This window comes from Paroedura picta, chromosome 2, assembly GCF_049243985.1.
Source record: "Paroedura picta isolate Pp20150507F chromosome 2, Ppicta_v3.0, whole genome shotgun sequence".
Taxonomy (NCBI): domain Eukaryota; kingdom Metazoa; phylum Chordata; class Lepidosauria; order Squamata; family Gekkonidae; genus Paroedura; species Paroedura picta.
The window spans coordinates 30,097,261-30,119,601 of NC_135370.1; the positions used below are offsets into that span (position 1 = coordinate 30,097,261).

At 48.3% G+C, this 22,341-nt stretch overlaps 1 protein-coding gene across 5 annotated transcripts in view; it reads right to left on the reverse strand.

The window, feature by feature from the left end:
• The window catches only part of UBE2E3 (ubiquitin conjugating enzyme E2 E3), a 133,846-nt gene extending 119,713 nt beyond the window's left edge, over positions 1-14,133 (reverse strand). Inside the window, exons 1-3 of one of the 5 annotated variants that reach the window (XM_077319553.1) lie at positions 14,112-14,133; positions 11,616-11,818; positions 9,107-9,157 (exon numbers count right to left, since the gene is read on the reverse strand). In XM_077319553.1, the coding sequence (XP_077175668.1) occupies positions 9,107-9,157; positions 11,616-11,809 (245 nt within the window). In that variant the 5' untranslated portion in view covers positions 11,810-11,818; positions 14,112-14,133. Of the gene's footprint in view, positions 1-9,106; positions 9,158-9,825; positions 9,854-10,915; positions 10,941-11,205; positions 11,228-11,615; positions 11,819-12,648; positions 13,208-13,457; positions 13,617-14,111 lie in introns of those variants that run through there. The other 4 variants (XM_077319552.1, XM_077319551.1, XM_077319555.1 and 1 more) reach the window with 4 other exon arrangements.
• Between the last annotated feature and the right edge of the window lie 8,208 nt (positions 14,134-22,341).

Sequence of the window (22,341 nt, forward strand, 5' to 3'; positions counted from 1 at the left end):
ATAGAGGAAGGAATGTCAGTGTTCATATGAATGCACTTCCATCATACTAGATGCTGGGGACATGCAAGAGATTGCGATATCCATCAAGCCCTGGTTACGAATTACCAGAGGCACCTGTTGGAGGAAGAGAGATGTTGGGTGGCAGAATGATCTTGTCCCTGATACAGCAAGAAAAAAAACACCATAACACAGCTTTTCCCAACTGTTTTACCACTGAGAAACTCCTGAAATGTTCTTCAGGCTTTGAGAAACCCCAGAAGTGACAATCGTGCAGAATATGGTTGGGAAGCTTTGCTGTGCACATGTCCACCTGGGGACCCTCCCCTTCCAGGCCCACCACCGGGGGGGGGGAGGCAGGTCGACATGACCATATATGGTTATCTCACTCGATAAATGTTCAACAAATTTTAAAAATATATTTAAAATTAATTAACTCCCACCCATTTGAGAAACCCTTCCAGGGCCTTCAAGAAACCAGAGGGCTTCACGAAACCCTGGTTGAGGAAGCCTACCATAATGTTTAAAGCTACTTCAGAACGTTATGCAGGATTTGTTTCCAACGCTTTTTACACAGATGAAACAAGTGAGATTATAAAACTGCTTCCTGAGTTTTAAGTTTTCAAGGATGCAGGGACCAGGAAGAAGGAATGCTATCCTTGCATAAATGCACCCTGAAATCCATATGCACGGAAATTCTTACACAGTTCTCCTACAAAAGTTCTTACTGTTCTTACAAAATTCTTCTTTGGCACATACCAGTTTTGTTTGTCTCTAAGGTGTTGTTTGGACCCAAATTTTGTTCTGCTATTACTACCCACAGACTCAGCTACCTATCTGAAACTTTCTTGACAATAGTGACAGCCAGCCCAAGGAAACTTTCCAGCACACCTAGATCATGAATAATTTGTCCCAAACCAAATTTCACACTTTTGTAATCCTTTGAAGGCCATTTTCACAGTTAAATTCTCTTCCCCTGCAGGAGGTCCCCAGGCTGCAAATTACAGCTCCTTGGGGTGTGTATATATGATTTCCACACACACAGATTTGTCATATTCAAATTTTACACATTGAACAATACACTTAAAATATCTCACTGGTACATCTTTAAAAAAACAAAGAGGCTCCTTATCTCCTAGAGTGTAGCATGAACAGAAGCCTGGAGAACTATCAGAGATCATTACATAAGATCACAAGGTGTACACATAATCAAAAGAAAAGCTCAGGAGAAACTATGGAAATTATCCTCTTATAAGAAAATCAGCTTCAGGAGTATTGGGAAAGCGTGTGCATAGTGCCATCAAGTCGCAGCAGACTCACGGCAACCCCATAGAGCAGCCTTTTTCAATATTTTGACCATGGAGGAGCCGCTGAAATAATTTTTCAGGCTTCAAGGAGCCCCAGAAGTGATGTCAGCAGGCCACGCCTCCCTGCAACACCCCTGGAAGTGACATGTCACCGGAAGTAACATCACCACCCGTGTTATTTATTGATTGATTGATTATATTTATATGCCGCCCTCCCCGAAGGCTCAGTTAACAGGCAGGCTCAAAGAGGCTGAGGGGTGGAAAGACAGGAGGTGGTTTACTACGGGAGTAATTACGCAGGCTCCGCCCCCTCTCAGGCACAGTAACCACGAGAGAACTCACCCATGCTCAAGGAGGAGGGGGAGCAATGGAAGTCCCTAGCTTCAGGCTGAGTCCATTAAGGTAGGAAGGGAAAGGTTGCAGACCCCCTACAGCAGCGGTCCCCAACCTTCTTGTAGTTGCGGACCGCCTCCGAGGGTGGGAGAGAGCCGGCAGCCCGGCCGCTGCAGCTGCACTTAAACGTGCACGGGCAGTTGCCGTGCATGCGCGTTTTTGCCACTAGGTGCGTGCGTGTTTGCATCGCTGGCGTGCCGGCGGCTGTGCCTGCCTCTTCCCCCCCTCTCGCTGCGGCCCAGCACCATGGCCTTTGCGGCCCGGTGCCAGGCCGTGGACTGGGGGTTGAGGACCCCTGCCCTACAGAACTCCCATAGACACAGACCCCTGCTTGGGAATTCCTGCCATAGAGTTTTCAAGACACTAGATGTTCAGAGGCAGTTTGCCATTGCCTGCCTCTGCGGTGCAATCCTGAACTTCCTTGTTAGTCTCCCATCCAAATAAGAACCAAGGCCCACCTTGCTTAGCTTCCGAGATCTAATGAGATCAGGCTGGCCTAGGTCATCCATGTCAGGACGAGTATTGGGTGCATCTATGAAAATATAACTTCATTTCTGACCCATCATACCCAGAGGGGTAGTCATGTTAGTCTATTGTGGGGAAATGAAACAGAAATCCAGCAGCGCAGAAATCCCTCACAGATACGTGGAAGACAAATTACTGATAGACCACAGAATATTCACATTTTTCAGATGAAGGGTGTAAAACCATTATCCCCCGCCCATCTGGGTCGCATCTTCTTCTTGGGTATCGGCAGCGGGGAGGTGGAAGATGGGAGGTTTTGGAGGGGTCGGGTGGGAGGGAGTTAATCTGCTTGCAAGTTATGTTGTTTTATTTTCTGTATATTTGGAATTCTGATGTTAGCCACCACGAGCCGGCAGGCTGGGTGCGGCAGCCTACAAATCTAACGAAATGAAATAAATAATTAATTTTAAAAAGTAAGCATAATTGTATTAAGTAGCAAGCAGTGATGTTTGTAAGGTTCACGGTGAACCTGGAAAGCGAACGTGTGTCGCATGGTAAATTATCCCCAATTATGTTGACCAGAGCGCTCCCTAATTATACATATAAACAAAATAACGGGCACAGCAACTCCTAAAGCAATCCTTTACACATCAATATCATTTTGGCACCAGAACAAGTCAAGCTTCCCCCTTTTTTTTCCCACCGCTTGCGATTACGTTTGGTATTTGCCTCTTGTTTGGACAGTGAGAGAAATCACTCTTGGCAGGCTCTAACAGAGGCGATAAGAATCCCTGAAATGCCACAACTTTAAGCAAGAAGAGAAAAAGAGAGGAAAAAAATGGCTTGTCCTTTCAAAGGAAGGAACATGTTTTCCCAAGATGGGACTCAAAAGTCCTCAAGTTGGGTTTCTTTTTTGGTCATGTTCTGCACAGTGCGCTTTTTAAAAGCCCAGTTACTGTGTGAGGACCTGAAATTGTCCAGCACAATTTGCCTCAGATACTAATTCTCACTGTAAAGGGGGGGGAAATGGAAAATTTAAAAGACGTCTTGGATGATATACCCCGCTTTTTATTACCCTAAGGCAGGCTTTCTCAACCAGGGTTTCATAAAATCCTGGGGTTTCTTGATGGCCCTGGAAGGATTTCCCGAATTGATGGAAGTTAATTAATTTGTTATATATTCCTTTACATTTCTTAAAACATTTATCAGGTGATCTGGCCCTATATGATCATATTGACCTGCCCACCCACCCCGGAAATGGCCAATGACAGGCCTTGAGGGGGAGGGGAGGGGCTCCAGAAAGGCATGTACACAGCTATATTTCCCAATTCTATTTTTCACCATCATGCCACTTCTGGGGTTTCTCAAAGCCTGGATAATGTTTCAGGGGTTTCTCAACAGTAAAAAAGTTGAGAAAGGCTGCCCCAAGGAATCTCAAAGCAGCTTACAATTGCCTTCTCTTCCTCTCCCCACAACAGGCACCCGGTGAGGCAGGTGGGGCTGAGAGACCTCTGACAGGACAGCTCTATGAGAATGACACTAACAGAACTGTGACTAGCCCAAGGTCACCCAGCTGGCTGCATATGGAGATGGGGGGAATTAAACCCTGGTTTCCAGGTTGGGGGTCACCGCTCTTAGCCACTACCCAGGGGTAGCCAAACTGGCTCTCCAGATTGACAACAATTCCCATGAGCCCCTTGCAACATGCTGCTGGCAGGGGCTGACGGTAATTGTAGCCCGTGGACATCTGGAAAGCCACAGTTTGGACCACCCCTGCCAAGCTGGCTCCATACCACTACACCAAGCCATCGTGGAAAAATGCTGACAGTTTGGTGGGTAGGAAGGGGAGGAATTGCAAATTCGTTGAATTTAGGCAGATCATGACAGGAAGGGCAGGAAGGGATGAGACAGTGGTCAGGTCTCATGGATCTTATATGCCCAGGTAATGATGCCATGAGGTCAGGAAGGAACTTTCCTCCAGGCCAAATTGGTCAGAGGATCCCGGAGGCTTTTTGCCTGTGCGAAGGCAGAACAGCTGATACACAAAAGGTGTGTCTGATTAGCTGTGCCAAGGCAGCCTTCAAGAAAAGGTGAGACAAGCACTCTTATTCGGAGTTCTAAATTCATCGCATTTTCACAATCCTAAAATGTCCACTCAGCAACCTATTCAGGCCTATTCAGTGGGGCTTACTCCCAGGAAACTGTTCGCAGGATTGCATCCCTCGTGAAGCGAGACAGGCGTAAAATCAAACGCAAATCCTAGTCAACACACAGCTTTGCTTTCGATCTGAACAGGGATCGCATGCAAAAAAAAAATCAACATATTTCACTGGCTGGGAAAAACACGGCCACACTACACATCGACGTGCTTTAGAACCACTGAGAAGTGGCATGCCGTAATGCCCAAGAGGGAGCCAAAGCATTCTCGGTTCAGATATTTATCCGGTATTCGGATTTATTGATTTATTTTGTACCTGGCTTGGAGCCAGGTACAAAAACACTTAAAACCAAGAACACTATAATTATGACAAAATATTGTAAACCGGTAAGTTCTTGGAAAAATAGGGGCTTTCAAATAATATTACACTGGAGTCATTTAAAAGAAAAATTAAATGACCAAAATTCATAACACGTTTCCCATACGAACGTATGTTTGATGTAACTTGCTAGCTAAAGCACAATATTAAGCTGTCTGTTTAGAGACATTCATGTTGTCCCCTGAGAGGAGCATTTTGATGCTTCTTTCCTCTGATGCTCTGGGGGACCGAAGCAAAAGGTGACCAATGATCTCATTGCGGTATACCGTATAGAGTTGGTACCTAAAGAAAACATGTCCAAGGGTGTCTAATTCCCTCTAAGTAACCAGGTGGACTTCAGCAAGCCATTCACCTCTCCATTTTGGCTTGCAGTTGGCCATTCTAGGAAAACCATGACTGTACTGTAGTAAGATGATGCAGCTGTAGCAACAGCAAATGTGAGAGCTCTGAGCTCTTCCAAAGCGCCATATAAATGCTAAGCACATTTCTTTAAGCATCCACATCATGCATTTAAAGCAGAGCCACATTTATAAATGGCACCCAGGTGTGAAAACTGTGGCTTTTGCCCAAAGTACACACCAGAAAGGAATTTCCCCAGCCATTACTCCTGCATGGCTATTTAGATGGCTATTTAGACACAAGCGTCCTTTGTAAGTGACACTTTGCACATACATATCTATGGATTGCTGGGAGCAAAATGGAAAGTATAAAGTTTTTCACCATACTAACTACTGCAAAACTGTACTGAACTCTTAATATCATAAATAACACTATTCCCTAATCCAGCCTTTTTCAACCTTCTGACTATGGAGGAGTCCCTGAAATGATTTTTCAGGCTACAAGGAGCCCCAGAAGTGATGTCAGCTGGCTACACCTCCCTGCTACACCCCCGAAAGATACAGAAGCTATGAGAGAACTCTCATAGAGAGGAGGGTAGCAATGGCCGATTCCATAGTATGTGGTTGAGTCCATGAAGTCAAGAGGTGAAAGGCTGCGGACCCCCTCCAGAGTTCCCACAGACCCCCATGGGTCCGTGGTCCCCTGGTTGAGAACCCCTGCCCTAACCAAACAACTCTCATGAAAACATGTCTCAATTTAATCGGAGGCAGAAACATTTTTCACGCCTCTTACATCTTTCATAGGGACCAAGATATACTTTGCCAAATTCCTAATTTAACAGAACAGTCTGCCTGGGATTAGGGCGAGCACCGATGCCTGAGGCGGCCAGCATTCAACTCTATCTACTGTTCTTCCAACCACCAACGAAAACCCAAGGTAAGTGTGACTGCCCAGTCGCCAAAGTCGACCGTGAATCTATCCAACACCAAAGCGACACCAAGAAACAGCATCCATCTCTAAGAACGTGGAGAGAGGAAGGATCTCATGCCAGTGCTGGCTCCAAGTTCTCAAGAGCCCAAATTTACTGCATGTGAACAGAGAACGCAATTACATCGCCTCCAGCCTTCTAGGCTGCTCCATAGAAAAGGAAAGCGGCAGCCCTGTTGAGGCGGTGAGCCCCCTGCTGGCTTGGAGGACCTGTCAGATGCCTAACCTTGCTGCCTTCTGAACAGCCTACCCTACCTGTGCCGGAAAGGGAAGACAAATCCCTCTACTCTTCCTGATCCCGTGGCACGAGCATCAGGTTAAGAGGAGGCAAATCTCAACCTCTTCCTTTGCACTATGCTTTGAAAATATTCAGAGGCAGTGAGGGTCCCTCTTGGTTTAAATGTCAGCCAAAATGTGTAGTCTTCAGAGGACAAGACACATTTTCTGATTCTCAGAAGTCTTTTTTTTTAAGTGCTCCCTAGCTCTTTCCTTGTTTTTTTTTAATTAATATGATTTGAAGCGGATTGCAAAGCTCTTCATGCCACTGAAGCTGTAAAGGAGGAGGGTCACTAAATATGTTAATTAGCATTACCGTTGACTTCGTATGGGCCGTTTTCTCAACAATGGCATTAAAGAGGATCGTCTCATCCCAAGACAAAACAGCATTCAGATTCCCAAAGTGCCCAAAGGCCAAAGTGCCCTCGATGGCCCAGGCTGGTCCGATCTTCTTAGATCTTAGAAGCCAAGCAGCCCTTGGTTAGTATTTCAATGGGAGAGCACCAAGGACATGCTGGGTTGCTACAGAGGCAAGCAATGGGCAAACCCCCTCTCAAAACACCACTGGGCCCCCGTAAGTCAGCTGCAATTTGGCAGCACGTTCCACCAAACACTCAAAAAACCTCTCAAGCATAATTGGCTTGGGGTCTAATGAACTGGAAAATGACAGAGCAATCCTCACTCCCGGGGGCACACTGCACCCCGTCCCCTCCCCTTCCCATCCCAAGGTTGGATCCAGAAAAAATTGACAATATTCCCTCTGTAGAACCCCCCCCCTCTCCTCCGTCATTGCCTCAGGTCCTGTCCTGCCAGAGAAGCGGTTTGCACAATTCAGTGGGACACTGCAGGGAGAGTCTGTTCCACCAATGAGAAATTTAGCCCGGATCCAACCCACAGAAAACAACCAGGATTCCAAATGGGTGGCAAAATTGACAGGAGTATATTCTAAAACAGAGCCTCTTGTGGCGCAGAGTGGTAAGGCAGCAGACATGCAGTCTGAAAGCTCTGCCCACGAGGCTGGGAGTTCGATCCCAGCAGCCGGCTCAAGGTTGACTCAGCCTTCCGTCCTTCCGAGGTCGGTGAAATGAGTACCCAGCTTGTTGGGGGGTAAACGGTAATGACTGGGGAAGGCACTGGCAAACCACCCCGTATTGAGTCTGCCATGAAGACGCTAGAGGGCGTCACCCCAAGGGTCAGACATGACCCGGTGCTTGCACAGGGGATACCTTTACCTTTATAGTCTAAAACAGGGGTAGACAGAGTTGGCTGTCAGGGGCTCATGGGAATTGTAGTCCATGAACATCTGGAGGACCACAGGTTGACTACCCCTGGTCTAAAAGTCAGCAGACAGCGGCAAAGAAGAAAAGATGGCCAGAGAAGGTTGTCACTATTTTTTTACAACTATAATCAGCCATGAATCTCAAACCAAAACGAGCCGATTCCAGGTGCCTGTTTGCATACTCTGAGCCCGGGAGTCCCGTTTTGTCAGAGGAAAACCTGCGACTGAGTTAAAAAATAACTTGCTTACAGTCCACAAGGAGCAACCTCAGCTCACGTGAGACTGGAGTTCAGGAGAGAGCCCCCAACCCCTAGCCCACCCCAGGTCTCCAGGGAAAATGGGATTCTGGACGTGACCTCCCACAATCTGCCTTCACAGCTAAAGCCCAAGCAATTTGAGACACTTCACAGGAGAGCCGCACCACAGGTCTCAGAGCGTTGCCAGACCTTCCCTGCAGAAATTTATTCTCCCACTTTTAAAAATGGGAGCTGGCTCAAGCTTTGTTTTCCAGAACAGGTACAAAAGGGGGCAACAATTACCTTTGTCCTGGACCGCTTTGAAACACACAATAACCACGATAACAAGCCACCCGCGCGCCGACGGCCCTCTCCCCAGAAGCCAATTAAATCGCAACTTGCCCCAGAAGAGTCGGACCTTCCCACACAGGAGGAAGACTTCCAATAAAACGGCCGCTTGTACCCTGCAGCATTTGCAAACAGGAACGCCGCGCGCGACAAATGCAGCCCGGGCAAGGGTTCATCGAGGTGGCGCATGGAGCCCAGGACAGCTGCATTTATAAATTCCGGCACTGAATAAGTGACAGCCCGTCATCTTAATGCATCTGTGCCACAACCAACATCTTTTTCAGCAAGGGGGCTGGCGGGGGTGGGGGGTGATTACACTAGCAGACCCGTTCCTTTCCTTTTTGAATCATTCTTAAAACTTCCATTTCCAAAAAAACAGCTTCATTTTATGTCGATACATAATCTCCCCTCCTTTCTAAACACGGCCATCTCTTGAGGAACAATAAAGCCGACTGTCATTGTTATTATTAATTATTATATTTTTACAATCCATGGGCTCCTTGTGGCACATCCATCTAAGCCAGCTGCCCAAAGCTACACTGGTAACTTTATTTCAGAAAGCTGCGGTGTCATGTCAAAAAGGCATAGAATGCTGTTCCCCTTAAAAAAAAAACAATCCACCGTTTTTTGTACGCCTCGAACGCTCCTCCACTAAAGAGCCTCAGCTCTGATAACTATTTAGCACCTGCCCAAGATGACACTTGTCCACAAAGATTACTCTTTCTAGCCAACAGGACATCTCCGCAGAACTGACAATCAAGAACTTCGCAGAACGTCCCATCAAAACACCTCAATTGACACAATTCCTGGTCCACCATAAATCCACTTCCAAACAGCATGCAATCCGTTATGCTCAGCCAGCCTGCACTCACAATACCCCCCCTTCCCATTAATATCCCCACATCTCATCCGTTGCATTTGTGCATGTGCTTTTTAACATACCTGCAGTTCGGAGGCGGATCCAGGGTGATTTCAGCTAGCTCCTTCTGAATCCTGTTGGCAAAATGAGAACAGACACAAGAACAGCATTGGAGATAGTCAACAGAAGAAATCGGGGAATTACACTGCCCTCTACCACCATGCAGTTAAATGCAAGATTGGTTTTTCCCTTCGGTAGCGCTAACATGGCTGCTTCCTCTTTGTTCTCAGAGGCATAACCCAAATCCCAGAACAGAGAAAGTTTGCGGCAGTTTTCTGCCCCTTCAGCTGTTACGGTAAACAGACAGAACATTTACACTTCAGCTGGGCAGGAATTCCCAAAGAGTCTTCGGAAAAGTGCCCCTGGGGGATTTCCAGGCAGTTTTTTTTTTTTAATCAAAGGGTTCTTTCTTTTTAATCTTATATGCAAATAAGACCGGGAAAAGCAGGGGGTGGGAGAGAGAGGAAATATAAGCATGCTGGAGAATTATATTACTCAGCTGTAGCCAAGGCAGTTACATCGTAAACAACACCGATTTTGGTGTTGGAGGGGTGGGATCAGCATCTGAACTGCTGCTGGGAGTGAAAATTTCAGCACTTGAATCAAACTCAGTCCATGGGCCCATCAGGTAACTGGAGTTAAACCTGGAGATAGTTTCACCTTTTTTACCTCCCTCCCGTTCTTCTCTTCCCTACCAGCCCATGGAATTATTTTTCAGGACTTTGCTGAATCAAATACTGACCCATCCATGATAACTTCAACCCCTTTTACTGCAGTTGTAAAGATGTCAGAATCCAAAGAGAACAGTTCCATTAGTTTTGTAACAGCTTAACATAAGTTATTCTGCACCCCTGTCCCCTCCCCACCCCCCACCCCACCCCAAAAAAACCTTTGCTCCTAGAACGTTTGGGATTTGCTGATAAATCTACACCTTTCGTTGTTTATCAACAGACTCTTCTTGACCGTGACAAATTGCCCTAGATGTCATTTAGATACTCTGGAGTTGTTCCCTACAACAATTTACACAAGACATCCAGCTCCACAACACGTGGAAATAAGACTTTACAAGCGCAAATATGATGTTAGAAGTCAGGCTCTCAGGACCAAAATGTATCTCCACTGCGGAATACACTGTACAAGAACTCTGCCGACAGCTCGCGAAAAGTTATCTTAAATACATCGGATTTTCCTCACAAAAAGTCTCACTTCCCCAACAGTTCTCTGACTCAGCTTCCCTACTTCAAGAACTCCATTTGAACACGTCACTTTCAATTTTTAGAAGACGGTAAAAGCTGACATGCCATTCAAACTGCTGCACACAATTTCAGATTGACTAACGCATGGGCTCCCATGCAGTGTATCCCCCCCTCCAAATATAGGGTCCCACTGATAGCAAAACCCAAACTGAAACAGCACAGCCTCCTGCAAAATCTTCCTTACTAATTGTCAGAGCTCTCCTGGAGAATATCATTTCAGTTCCTAGCTAAAAGTGAACTTTGGGGGAAAGGATGTCTTAGTTGCCCCCAAAGAGCCTATTGATCCGAGGCGTTTTGAGCTGGCCCGATTCATAGACTCCCCACGCAACAAAATCAATAGCGCACGTCACCTTAAAAACCCCCAAAACGACAGGAAAAATGGACATATGCAGATAGCAGAAGTGGAAACCCATTGAGAAAACCCCACTAAAGTTTTCTGAAGTTTGTCTGGAACTTCAAAATCCAGAAGGACGGTCCATTGATCTCAATTCACAGACCTTGCTGAGATGGCAAACATTCCAGTTAACCTCTCTATCAACATTTCAACCACACACACACACACAAAACCTCCCTTACGTTCCTGCATACACACTGATGTGTAGTGAAGTTCCCCCGCCAAAGCAAACATCAGCCTTCTTCTCTGAAAGGCTCCAACAAAGGCCAATTAACAAAGGCAGCCAAGAGATGGATTCTTCCGTTCCCTACCCAACCTCCAAACGCGTATTGCCAAAAATACAAAACAAGGAACTACGGAATGCAGATCCAGGTGCCTGCAGGAACGAATCATCTCCTACGGCATCCCGTCACTGGCCCGGGATAAAGACCTCCTTTACGTGACCCAAATCCTTGAGTGGATCAAAGCATACTCAGCATACAGCCGAGCGGTCATAGGACTGGCTTTCCCAGAGGCCCCGGCATGCCACCCTCTTCAGATCACACCCACGCCTGCCACCGAGGCCGAGAATATGGGTTTGACCCTGACCGCCTGCTACACAGCGCTGAACTCTGGCCCAGGATCCCTTGACCCACGTCCTGGATAACATCAACCTGTCTGTGACTCCGAAACAAATCTCCCCCTCCTCTCCCCCCCAAAAAAAATTATTTCAAAAAACCTGTTAGGAGGAGACATCGCAAACCGACAGTTCCGCAGCTCCAGCTGAAAGTTTATGACGTCATCCTAATAGTAAGGCTTCCAAGTTTGCTGTTTGGGGCAAGCATCCACAGGAGCCTCAAACACATTTTAAAAAGATCTCTCCGTTTGGGGGGGGTTAATTACCTTTTAGCACTAGTGGATAGCTTCGCAGTAGTTTTGCTGGAGAGTTTAGTATTTTTCTTCTGTTGGGTTGCGGAAGGCTTTCTTTCTTCTTGCTCTTCGGGTTCGGGCGCTGGGGGGTCCCTCTGGTCGGCATCTGAACTACCGCTGCTGGTGCTGGGGCTTTCGTCATCGGATCGTTGCCTGTCACTGGACATCTTGGGGAACTTTTTTTTGTAAGTGGGAAAGAGAAAGGGGGTGGGGAAGCCGAAAGGAGACAAAGTCAGTGCAGTCAGAGGAAGAGGGTTCCTTCTCCGGCCCATCACCCCCAAGGAGAATTCCCGCTCTCCAAAACCGTCTGGATGGAACCCAAGAGAAGTAAAAGAAGAGGGCAGCAGGAGCCGAATTCTCGCTGGAGGCTCCAGAGCAACAGTTCCGGCAGTTCTCGAGAGGATCGATATTTGTCCCCAAAAGATTATTTGCTTTTGGCAAATCCGTCTGGCGTTCTCCCCCACCCCGCACGTCAATTGTCTACTTTGTTCGAAGGGAAGGCTGGAGACGGATTTAGCAGAGTGCTCAGGCCGCGAGCATTAATAACTTATGACACGGTGTAAATAGCATGCCTTGCCAAAAAAAAATGGTGAGCCTTTTTTAAAGGGGGGGGGAGCCACTAATACCCTTGTAAATATTTACACCGGAGGAGAAAGGGTCAAGGCAGTCACACACCTCCTTTCCCTCGCCTCTCTCCCCCCCCCCCACAAATATATTGCCAATAACAACACTTGAGGTACAAATCTGGGGAAGCCAAAATAGAAATTGGCATCCCCTGCCCCCCCCCTCCTCCCCGCGCCTTTGTATTTAAAGGGCCAGAGAGGATTTGCTATTTCCAGAGGCGCTTTCTCTCCATCTCGAAATCGGCTCGCTCGGGTTCTCTTGACAACCGGCACCCTCAACAGCGATCTCCCCCTCCCCAAAAAATGCATCCCCCCCCAAAAAAAAACAGGTTGGGAAAGAGAGAGGTGGAAAGAGAGAGAGAGAAGCCGGATTCGAACTGCACCTTCTGCAAAGCTGGCAACGCCATCGAGTCTCGCTCAGTTTCCACCAAACAGACCGACATGTTTTATTTTTGTTCTTTCTTTTCGGGACCCCCCCCCCTCTCTCCGGGGAGAGGAAAATGCGTCTAAGGCACCCAGGGAGGATCCCAACGATTGCAATCGGGGAAGGGGGGGGAGTTTAAAAGGAAAAAAAAAAAAAGAAAGGAAGGAAAACGATCTCCCCCGTAGGAAATTGCAGCAGGTCAGCAATTGCAGCTCGCCCTGGCTGTCTTGCACACGCACGCAAACACACCCACACCCCCCGAGGCGCCTTGCCCCACCGCACCCCACCCCCGCGCTGGCCTTTGTGGGGAGATCGGAGCTCCCGAGCCGGGAGGGTTACGGCAGGAGGTTTCCCACCGCCACCCCCACTCGGCGTGCCTTGCGAGAGTGTGTGTGTGTGTGTCCGTGTGCGCGCGCGCGCCCGCGTGTGCCTGTGTGTCTGTGTGCACACCAAGTGAGGCGTGAACTCAGTCCCGGCTCTCCCGGCCACCGCCAGGCAGCCAGCGCTGAAAACAAGAACAAAGCTCCCTCTCCCGATCTCTCCCACCCCCCACACCCCCCGCTTCTCCTCCTCCTCCTCCTCCTCCCCCTCCCGCCTGCTCCTCTCGCCTCCTCCTCTCCCTCCCTCCCTCCTTCTTCTCCCCCCCCCCCCCCGGTTGCAAGCTCGCCCAGGCTCCCGCGGCAAGCGCCGCCACCGAACCCGTTTCTCCTTTTTGGGTTCTTTCCCCCCCCCCTCTCCCTTCCTCCTCCTCCTCCTCCTTTTTTTTACCTTCGCCAGGCGTCCTGTCCCGATGGCAGAGCGGAGGGGAGGGGGGGAGGGAGGGAAGGGGAGGCGACGTCCTTGGAGGGGAGGCGAGCAGCCGGGGGGAAATAGAGCAGCCGAGGAGGCTCTGTGGCCGGGCAGTGTGGAACATTGAGAGTCGGTGCGGGGGGGGGGGAGGTGGGGGGGAGAGGGAGCGCGAGAGAAAGGGGAGGCGCAGTGCGGGCGGATGGCCGGAGGGTGGCGCTGCGGAGGCCGCTTTTTCTTTTTTTTCCCTTTTTCCTTTCCCCTCTTCTCTCCCCCCCCTCCACCACCTTTCTGCAAGCGAGCGCCCGCGGAGGGCAAAAAAAAAAAAGAGGGGGGGAGGTAACGTGGAAAGCTTTGATCGCGAGCTTCTCTCGGCCCTGCTCTCCCTCCCCCCCCCTCCGCCCGCACTTCCACCCCGGATGGAACGAGGAAGGATCGAACGTTCCACCGCCTCCGCCCCCCTCGTGTCGCCGCGTTCGGCTTCAGAACGTTGCAGTCAGCAAAGTTCCAAACGGAGGAGGGAGGGGGGCGGCAAGGGAAAAAAAAAGGGGGGGGGACAGCGCTTGCTCGGTTTCCCCTCGCCTAGGCAAAGCGCGCCCCCCTGTGGGCTGGGGCGCGCGCACGCGCCTTCTTTACCTTTGCAGGGTGCGTGCTTTCCCCGGTGCTGGCCAAGGACAAAGAGTTTCTGCCTGGGCGTTAGACCGTCCGTCCCCCGTCCCCCCCCAGTTTGCACCCCGGGTCCTTGCGTCCTCGAGGCCCGTCGCACCTCCCCGTTCCCGGCACAAGCACCCCCTTTATTATTATTATCACCCCCCCCTCCGCGGGATCCTTCGTGTGCTGGCGGCGGCAGCCACTCGAGGGGGGAGGGGCATTTGCATGGCCGGGGGGTTGGAGGGGGGCGTTGAGTGAGAATTGAAACCGTGAATCTGCCAGCTGCCTGGCATTGGTGAGCGGGGGGGGGGGGTGAGGGGGGTGCTGTGCCCCACTTGCTTTAGGAAGCAAGTGGCCTGGGTCTCAGGTTGCTAGACATGATCAGGTCATAGGAAAGACAGGAGGGGGTGGGGGGTTGGATCCCCTCGGGAAGCCCCCCCAAGAACATACTCCAGCGAGCAGGGCACCTCCAGGCGGGGCCTCGGCCACCCCTGCTGCTCTTCTCCGTGACTTTCACTTATTGCTGCTTCAGGAACCCACGACTTCCTAGCCGGAACAAACTGTGTCAAAGGCTTGCAAAAGTTGATGTCATTCCTTTGATGCTTGAGTCTGAAAACACAGGTATTCCCCCTCTGGGGTAATGTTAGTGACAGCACAAAATAGAATGGAGTTTTCTGAACTTTCTAAACTTTTGTGGACTGGAGCCGCCAGCGTCCGGTCGACCTTGCTGACTGCCGTGTCAAGAGAAGATTGCCTGTCCAGTAACTTGCTGCTTGCAGCCAAAGGTGGCCAGTTCTCTGTGCAAGGGTGAGGGACATCTTTCCTAAAGGGCCTCAGTAAAATACTTCTGCAGAGTTTTAAACCCACCTAGAAGAGGAAGAAGAGTTGGTTCTCATGTGCCACTTGTCTCTAACCAAAGGAGTCTCAAATTGGCTTACATTCACCTTCCTTTTGCTCTCCCCACAACAGACCCTCTGTGAGGGAGGTGAGGCTGAGAGAGCCCTGATATTACTGAAGAAGAAGAGTTGGTTCTTATATGCCACTTTTCTCTACCCGAAGGAGGCTCAGAGCGGCTTAGAGTCGCCTTCCTTTTCGTCTCCCCACAACAGACACCCTGTGAGGGAGATGAGGCTGAAAGCGCCCCGATATTCCTGCTCGGTCAGAACAGTTTTTATCAGTGCTGTGGTTAGCCCAAAACAGACACCCTGTGAGGTGGGTGAAACTGAGAGAGCCCTGAGATTACTGAAGAAGAGTTGGTTCTAATATGCCGCTTTTCTCTACCCGAAGGAGTCTCAAAGTGGCTTACAGTCGCCTTTCCTTTCCTCTCCCCACAACAGACACCCTGTGAGGCGGGTGAGGCTGAGAGAGCCCTGATATCACTGCCCGGTCAGAACAGATTCATCAGTGTTGTGGCGAGCCCAAGGTCGCCCAGTTGGCTGCATGTGGGGGAACGGGGAATCAAACCCGGCTTGCCAGATTACAAGTCCACGCTCCTAAATACACCAAACTGGCTCCTAGCGCCCCTTCCATCCCCATAGTCAAAATTTGTTCTCCCCTCGGAGGTTACATCTACAGTTTCTCTACGTTGCCTCTGAACCGTGCACGGACGTTTTCGCCTTCCTTCTACAAAGCCCCCCACAGATCCATTTTCCACCCACGGCTTCTGTAGTCACAGCAGAAATGAAGGCTTGGCAAAGACGTTCAGGTCTCCTCAGCATAGCTTCCATCAGGTCTCAGAAGCTAAGCAAGGTCAGTCCTGGATAATATTTGGATGGGAGACCACCAGGATGTCCAGGATGGCTATTCCGGCCAGCAATGACAAACCACCTCAGAATATCGCTTGCCTTGAAAATCCTGTGGCAAGTAGCCAAGCTGTGGTCCCTGGACACCCATGGACTACAATTCCCACGAGCCCCTGCCAGCATGCTGGCAGGGGCTCATGGGAATTGTAGTCCATGGGCATCCAAAGAGCTACAGCTTGGCTACCCCTGCCCTATGGGATCACCATACCTTGCCTGTGACTTGACGGGACTTTCCACCACCAATTGCTCAAAGAACATCTGAAACCACTGAGACAATGGGGGGGGGTTGGATATGGCTTCCACATACAAGGCTCAAAGATAATTTATCGGGTCCTCTTGTAGCCTCGATGCATCCCTACCTCTTGAACTGTGAAAGGGTGTATGTGTGAGGTGGGGAATCCACATTTGAATGCCTGCTTGGCCACACAAGCCTCCCTCGGCCGGCCACCCAGTCTCAGCCAAACTCACAACTGACTTATGGTGACCCCACCAAGGGGCTTCCCAGGCCAGAACCAAGGTGATCTGCCGTTGCCTTGCTCTGGAGAGGCTGCCTTGGCGGTCTCTTGCCCAGGCCCCAATCCCGCTTACCAAGCTGCCTTGGTAACTCTTTTACAAATGGATAAGATCAAGGGCTGCCTGTGCATGGGCGTTCTCTGTTGCAGCGTTACACCTAGAGGAGACCAGGAAAGCTCCTGCCCTTCTATCTATTCTGCAAACTGCATGAAACAGAACGATTACGTTCTTAATAATTATTAAATTCTTAAAATATTAAATTATTTTATAAAAGCAACAGAGCTGTATTATATAATGGTTCACAAAAGCTCTCCATAAAGGGAACAGGACTGTGGATTATACCCCAGCAGGTATAAGCTGCTGTTGTACGCATTCTCCTGTACTCACTGTGTTGCTTTTGACTTGTGCAATCCCATGTTGTGTATTGATAGATATATCATCTTGAGGGTTCTGGTTCCACTCGTGGGTTTCCTGATGGCAGCTGGGGCCAGGCATCCTGGAACGTGAAGTCAAATGGGCCTTAGGAAGTCTGAGCAACAATAAAGCTAGTGGAGGTGACAGCATTCCAGTTGAACTATTCAAAATCTTAAAAGACGAGGCAGTAAAAATGCTACACTCAATATGCCAGCAAATTTGGAAAATTCAACAGTGGCCACAGGATTGGAAAAGGTCAGTTTACATTCCAATCCCGAAGAAGGGCAATGCCAAAGAATGTTAAAACTATTGCACCATTGCACTCATTTCTCATGCTAGCAAAGTTATGCTCAAAATCCTACAAGCTCCAGCAATATGTGGACCGAGAACCTCCAGAAGTACAGGCAGGATTTCGAAGAGGCAGAGGAACTAGAGATCAAATTGCTCACATACTGGATCGTGGAGAAAGCTAGGGAGTTCCAGAAGAAAATTTACTTCTGCTTCATTGGCTATGCTAAAGCCTTTGATTGTGTGGAACACAACAAATTGTGGCAAGTTCTTAAAGAGATCGGAATACCAGAACATCTTATCTGTCTCTTGAGAAATTTATATGCAGGTCAAGAAGCAACAGTGAGAACTGAACATGGAATCACTGATTGGTTCAAAATTGAGAAAGGAGTTCGGCAAGGCTGTATACTGTTCCCTTGCTTATTAAACTTGTATGCAGAGCACATCATGAGAAAGGCAGGGTTATATGAGTCACAAATTGGGATCAAGATTGTATGGAGAAATATCAACAACCTCAGATATGTAGATGATGCCACTCTAATGGCAGAAAGCGAAGAGGAACTAAAGAGCCTGTTGATGCGGGTGAAAGGAGAGTGCAAAGGTTGGCTTGAAACTCAACATCAAGAAAATGAAGACCAGCCCTCTCAATTCATCGCAAATAGATGGGGGACAAATGGAGGTAGTGACAGATTTTATTTTCCTGGGCTCCATGATTACTGCAGATGGGGACTGCAGCAAAGAAATTAAAAGACGCTTGCTCCCGGGGAGGAAAGCTATGGCAAATTTTGACTGCATCCTAAAAAGCAGAAACATAACCTTGCCAGCGCTAGTGTGTCTAGTCAAGGCTATGGTCTTCCCAGTTGCGATGTATGGCTGTGAAAGTTGGACCATAAGGAAGGCCGAGCATCAAAGAATTGAGGCTTTTGAGCTCTAGTGCTGGAGAAGACTCTTGCGAGTCCCCTGGACTGCAAGGCGAACAAACCGGTCAGTCCTAGAGGAGATCAGCCCTGACTGCTCCTTAGAAGGCCAGATCCTGAAAATGAAACTCAAATACTTTGGCCACCTCATGAGAAGGAAGGACTCCCTGGAGAAGAATCTAATGCTGGGAGAAATTGAGGGCAAAAGAAGAAGGGGACGACAGAGAATGAGGTGGCTGGATGGAGTCACTGAAGCAGTCGGTGCAAACTTAAATGGACTCCGGGGAATGGTAGAGGACAGGAAGGCCTGGAGGATCATTGTCCTTGGGGTCGCGATGGGTCGGACATGACTTCGCACCTAACAACAACAACAAAAGAAACAACAGGAAATAGCATAATGCAGGCTTTCTTGATGACCCTGGAAGGGTTTCCTAAGTGGGTGGGACTTAATTGTTTAACCCGCTTTCCGGATGCTAACTTACTCCTGATTCCTGGCCCACGGGAGGTTCGCCTGGCTGTAACCAGGGCAAGGACTTTTTCGGTCCTTGCCCCGACCTGGTGGAATGAGCTCCCAGAAGAGCTCCCTGCAGGAGCGTTTGCAGTTTGCAGGGCCTGTAAAACAGAGCTCTTCCGCCAGGTCTTTGGTTGAGGCCAGGGCATGGAAGATCAAGGGGCCCCTCTACCACTCCATATTCTATATTGAATAGATTTAGAGCTAGATTGACTGACACCCCTGGAGAGTTTCTTCTCTCTCAGGTGCTGGAGGGAGGTCAGAGTGGAGGATAGCTGTGGGGTGGATCAGTTTTTTTAATCTGCTCGCTGTCGGGGTATTATTTTAATATATGGATTATTGGATTTTTAATGCTTATGTGTTGCGGTTTTCATTGCTCTTGTAAGCCGATGTGGGACGTTTATCAAGAGCTGCAGGTAATAAATCCAATACAATAAATAAACAAATAAATGTTAATCATTTGTTGTGCTATGACCATATATGGGCAGTCCAACCCCTCACCAAAAAGGGCCAATGATGGGCCTGGAGAAGGTGGGAAGGGGAGGGGCCTCAGGTGGGCGTGTCCACAGCTGTGCTTCCCAACCCTATTCTGCCCGATAGTGCCACTTCCTGGGTTACTCAGTGGTAAAAAAGTTGAGAAAGGTTGGGGCCAAAGCTAAACATCTACCTATTTCATGGTCCCATCCATCCACCTACCAGCACTGAGTGGAAGACGCTTCAAATCACTGCCGGATTTTTGGCTGCTCTGAGCCATGAAAGGCCACAGCTGACTGTAACCTGTTGTGCCAATGACTTTTTAAAATTAATTTCCAGCTTAAATTGCATTGGTTTTAACTGTATTTAAACTTTTACATTGTACACTGCCCTGGCTAGGGTGGTATAGAAATCAAATAAATAAACAACTTACAAAGAGATCAAGACTTCAAGTCAGCTAAGGACTTGTGATTTGGGAACAAGCAACTATATGAAGAGGACCCCCCACCCAATACCACTGTCATCATTATTAATCCATTCTCGCTAAGAATTAGAACTCGCGGCCTCGTACAGTAATTTCCTGAGTGACTAAGCTGGGATTTTACCAAGGTCTCCTAAGTCCGAGGACAACAGTGCCCTGAAATAAATTACTGTGAATGAAATATTAATTCTGATAATGAAGTAATGGGAAATAACTATCATTAGGAAACTATGGCTAATCAATTATGAAGCAATAAGGAAATGTGCAGTTTGTGCTTGGGGGGTGGGGGGGGGAATCAAGAAATGTCACCAGGAGAATTGTGCCATTAGTCATAATAGAAAATCATTTCCTTCCTTTCCAGCCATGCATTCAGCATTCTGATTACCGTAAGTTCGGTGTACGATGTAGCCTAATCATAAGCATCTGGTACAAAAAAACATATGACAATATCTGGAATTGACGGGGTTCCCTTTGTTGTTCTTCTTTGGTCCTTATTGCTTTCCCGTTGTAAGTCTTCCAGACCAGAGATGAATAACTTTAGAAGATTCCCTTCAGCCGTTGTGGTGTAGTGATCAGAGAGCTCTTCTAGGATCTGAGTAGGTCTACCAACTCTTGGCTGGAGAGTTTGGGGGTGGGGCCTGGGGAGGAAGGGGTTTGGGGAGGGGCAGGACCTTAGTGGGGTCCAATAAGACAAATTCCACCTTCCAAAGCACTCACCATTTTCCCCAAGGGAATTGATCTCTCTATCCTGAAGATTAGTTCCAATTCCCGGAGATTTCCAGGCTCCACCTAGATGCTGGCAACCATTGATCTGAGAGATGCAAGTTCAAATTCCCACTCTGCCAGGGAAGCTTTCTGGGGGACCCTGTGCCAGTCTCCCTCCCTCTCCCTCCCTCCCCCCCTCTCTCTGTAGCCCACCTCACAGGACTGTTGTCATGAGGATTAAACAGAGGAGAAAGGGTGAAAAGATTAAGTCACTTTGGGGAGAAAAATGGGAAATAAAAACCTGAATAAACGACAGATTTTATCATTTCAACACAATTACGATGGCGCCATAAAAGTTTATGTACATGTAATTAAAACGGTTACATCGCTAGCACTCGAACGAAGAAAGACGAAAACTGATACCTTACTCTCACAATCCTTTGCCCAGGGCCTCTCCCCTTACCTGCTGCTGGCTCCAGGCACTGAGGTGTCTGAGAGCAAAGAGGCTAGAGTCCAGGGACGGAGGGCAGGAGCTGCAGGGGCAGGGCCAATCAGGGCAAAGCTGGCTGCACCCTGATTGGCCCTATTCCAACTTGGACAGTCGGACACATACCACCCCCAAGGCTGTTTCACAAATATATAGAGGAACAACAATGGATAAGGATAGAATATGACTGTAGAACCATGGTTTTGGTGTGTTTAATGGAACCTTTCCCCCCCTAAAACTAGGAAGATTTCAGCCATTACTGCTGGTTTCAAACAGCTAGGTACTTCTTCCATTCACACGGTTCCATATCTGAAAATATGGATTTTTCTTCATGAAAATGACAGAAGTCTTTTTCAGATTGTCTGCCAATTAGATAAACAAAAGAGTAAAAGCTGGAAGAGTCACCATCAAAATGTAAAGTTGATTTTGAGGCAAACTGGGGGAGGGGGGGGAGAGACTTCTTTAAAAAAATCTGAGGTTTTTCACAGGAAACCAAAAGAGTGATAACTTTCCTAAAATGGAAATCAAATGTTGAAGAGCTGTAGTAAGACCAGCAGAATTTATTTTTTTGGGGGGGGGGGATAGTTTTACATATGCCTAGATACAAACCCAAACATCATTTGTACGTAATATCAAAAATATGTCCTCTGTATTTCTAAACTAAATACATTCTCTGCATAGTTCACGAATCAAGAAAATTCATTCACTTTGGCGTTGGCCTAATCATGCGTTTAAGCAAAGACTCTGCCTAAATCATATTTCCAGTGTATCCTGGCCTAAATAACAAATATACTTATTATAAGTTGAAGGGCTGGATGTCAAGAAAATCATTTTTTTTTTATCCAGACAAGATTCTTGGAGATAAAGCTGAATCAGGAACATTCCTCCTCAAAGATCATATTTTGGAAGGTCGTGGCAGGAGTGGACTGGGGAAGGGGAAAGAGCCATGAAAAAGTTTCCCCCCCTGCAGTCTTCATCCCCCCACAAAGGATGCAATGAGATCATGCCAAGACAGCCTGGAGTGGGACATGCCTAGCCAAGCCGCAGGGACAATTTGGTTGGCTGGTTTCCTTGCCAAGTCACACTAGTGGTTTGAATACACTACGGTTGCCAACTTCCAGGTGGGGCCTGCAGATCTCCCAGAATTCTTGCTGATATCCAGACAACAGAGATCTGTTCCCCTGGAGAAAGTCAGTGGCTGCATTGGAGAATAGATTCTATGGCCTTACACCCTCATGAGGTACCTCCCTTCCAAACCTTGCCTATCCCAGCCTCCCCTTCCCCTTCACAGGACCTTCAAAATCAACTGGCCACCTCCTTTGCAAGAAACAAAACACAGTTGGGGCACCCAGATAAGCTGTGCTGAATGTAACTGTTTATTCAAACCAACGCCTGGAAACCACTCCGGTTGAATTGGGTTTTTGGTGGACTTGCTCAGCAGCTAATATCCAAAAGCAATGAAAACACAATCCTAGAGTAAGATACAATTCTGTAGCTTGAAATCTCTTCTGGGAATCTGGTCTACTAGCAGAACATCTGTTCCACTTAATATTTCTGGTAAGGCCTTGGAGGAGGAGCTGGTCTCATGGCTTAAGTGCCACTCAGCGCTTAACACCCAATCAG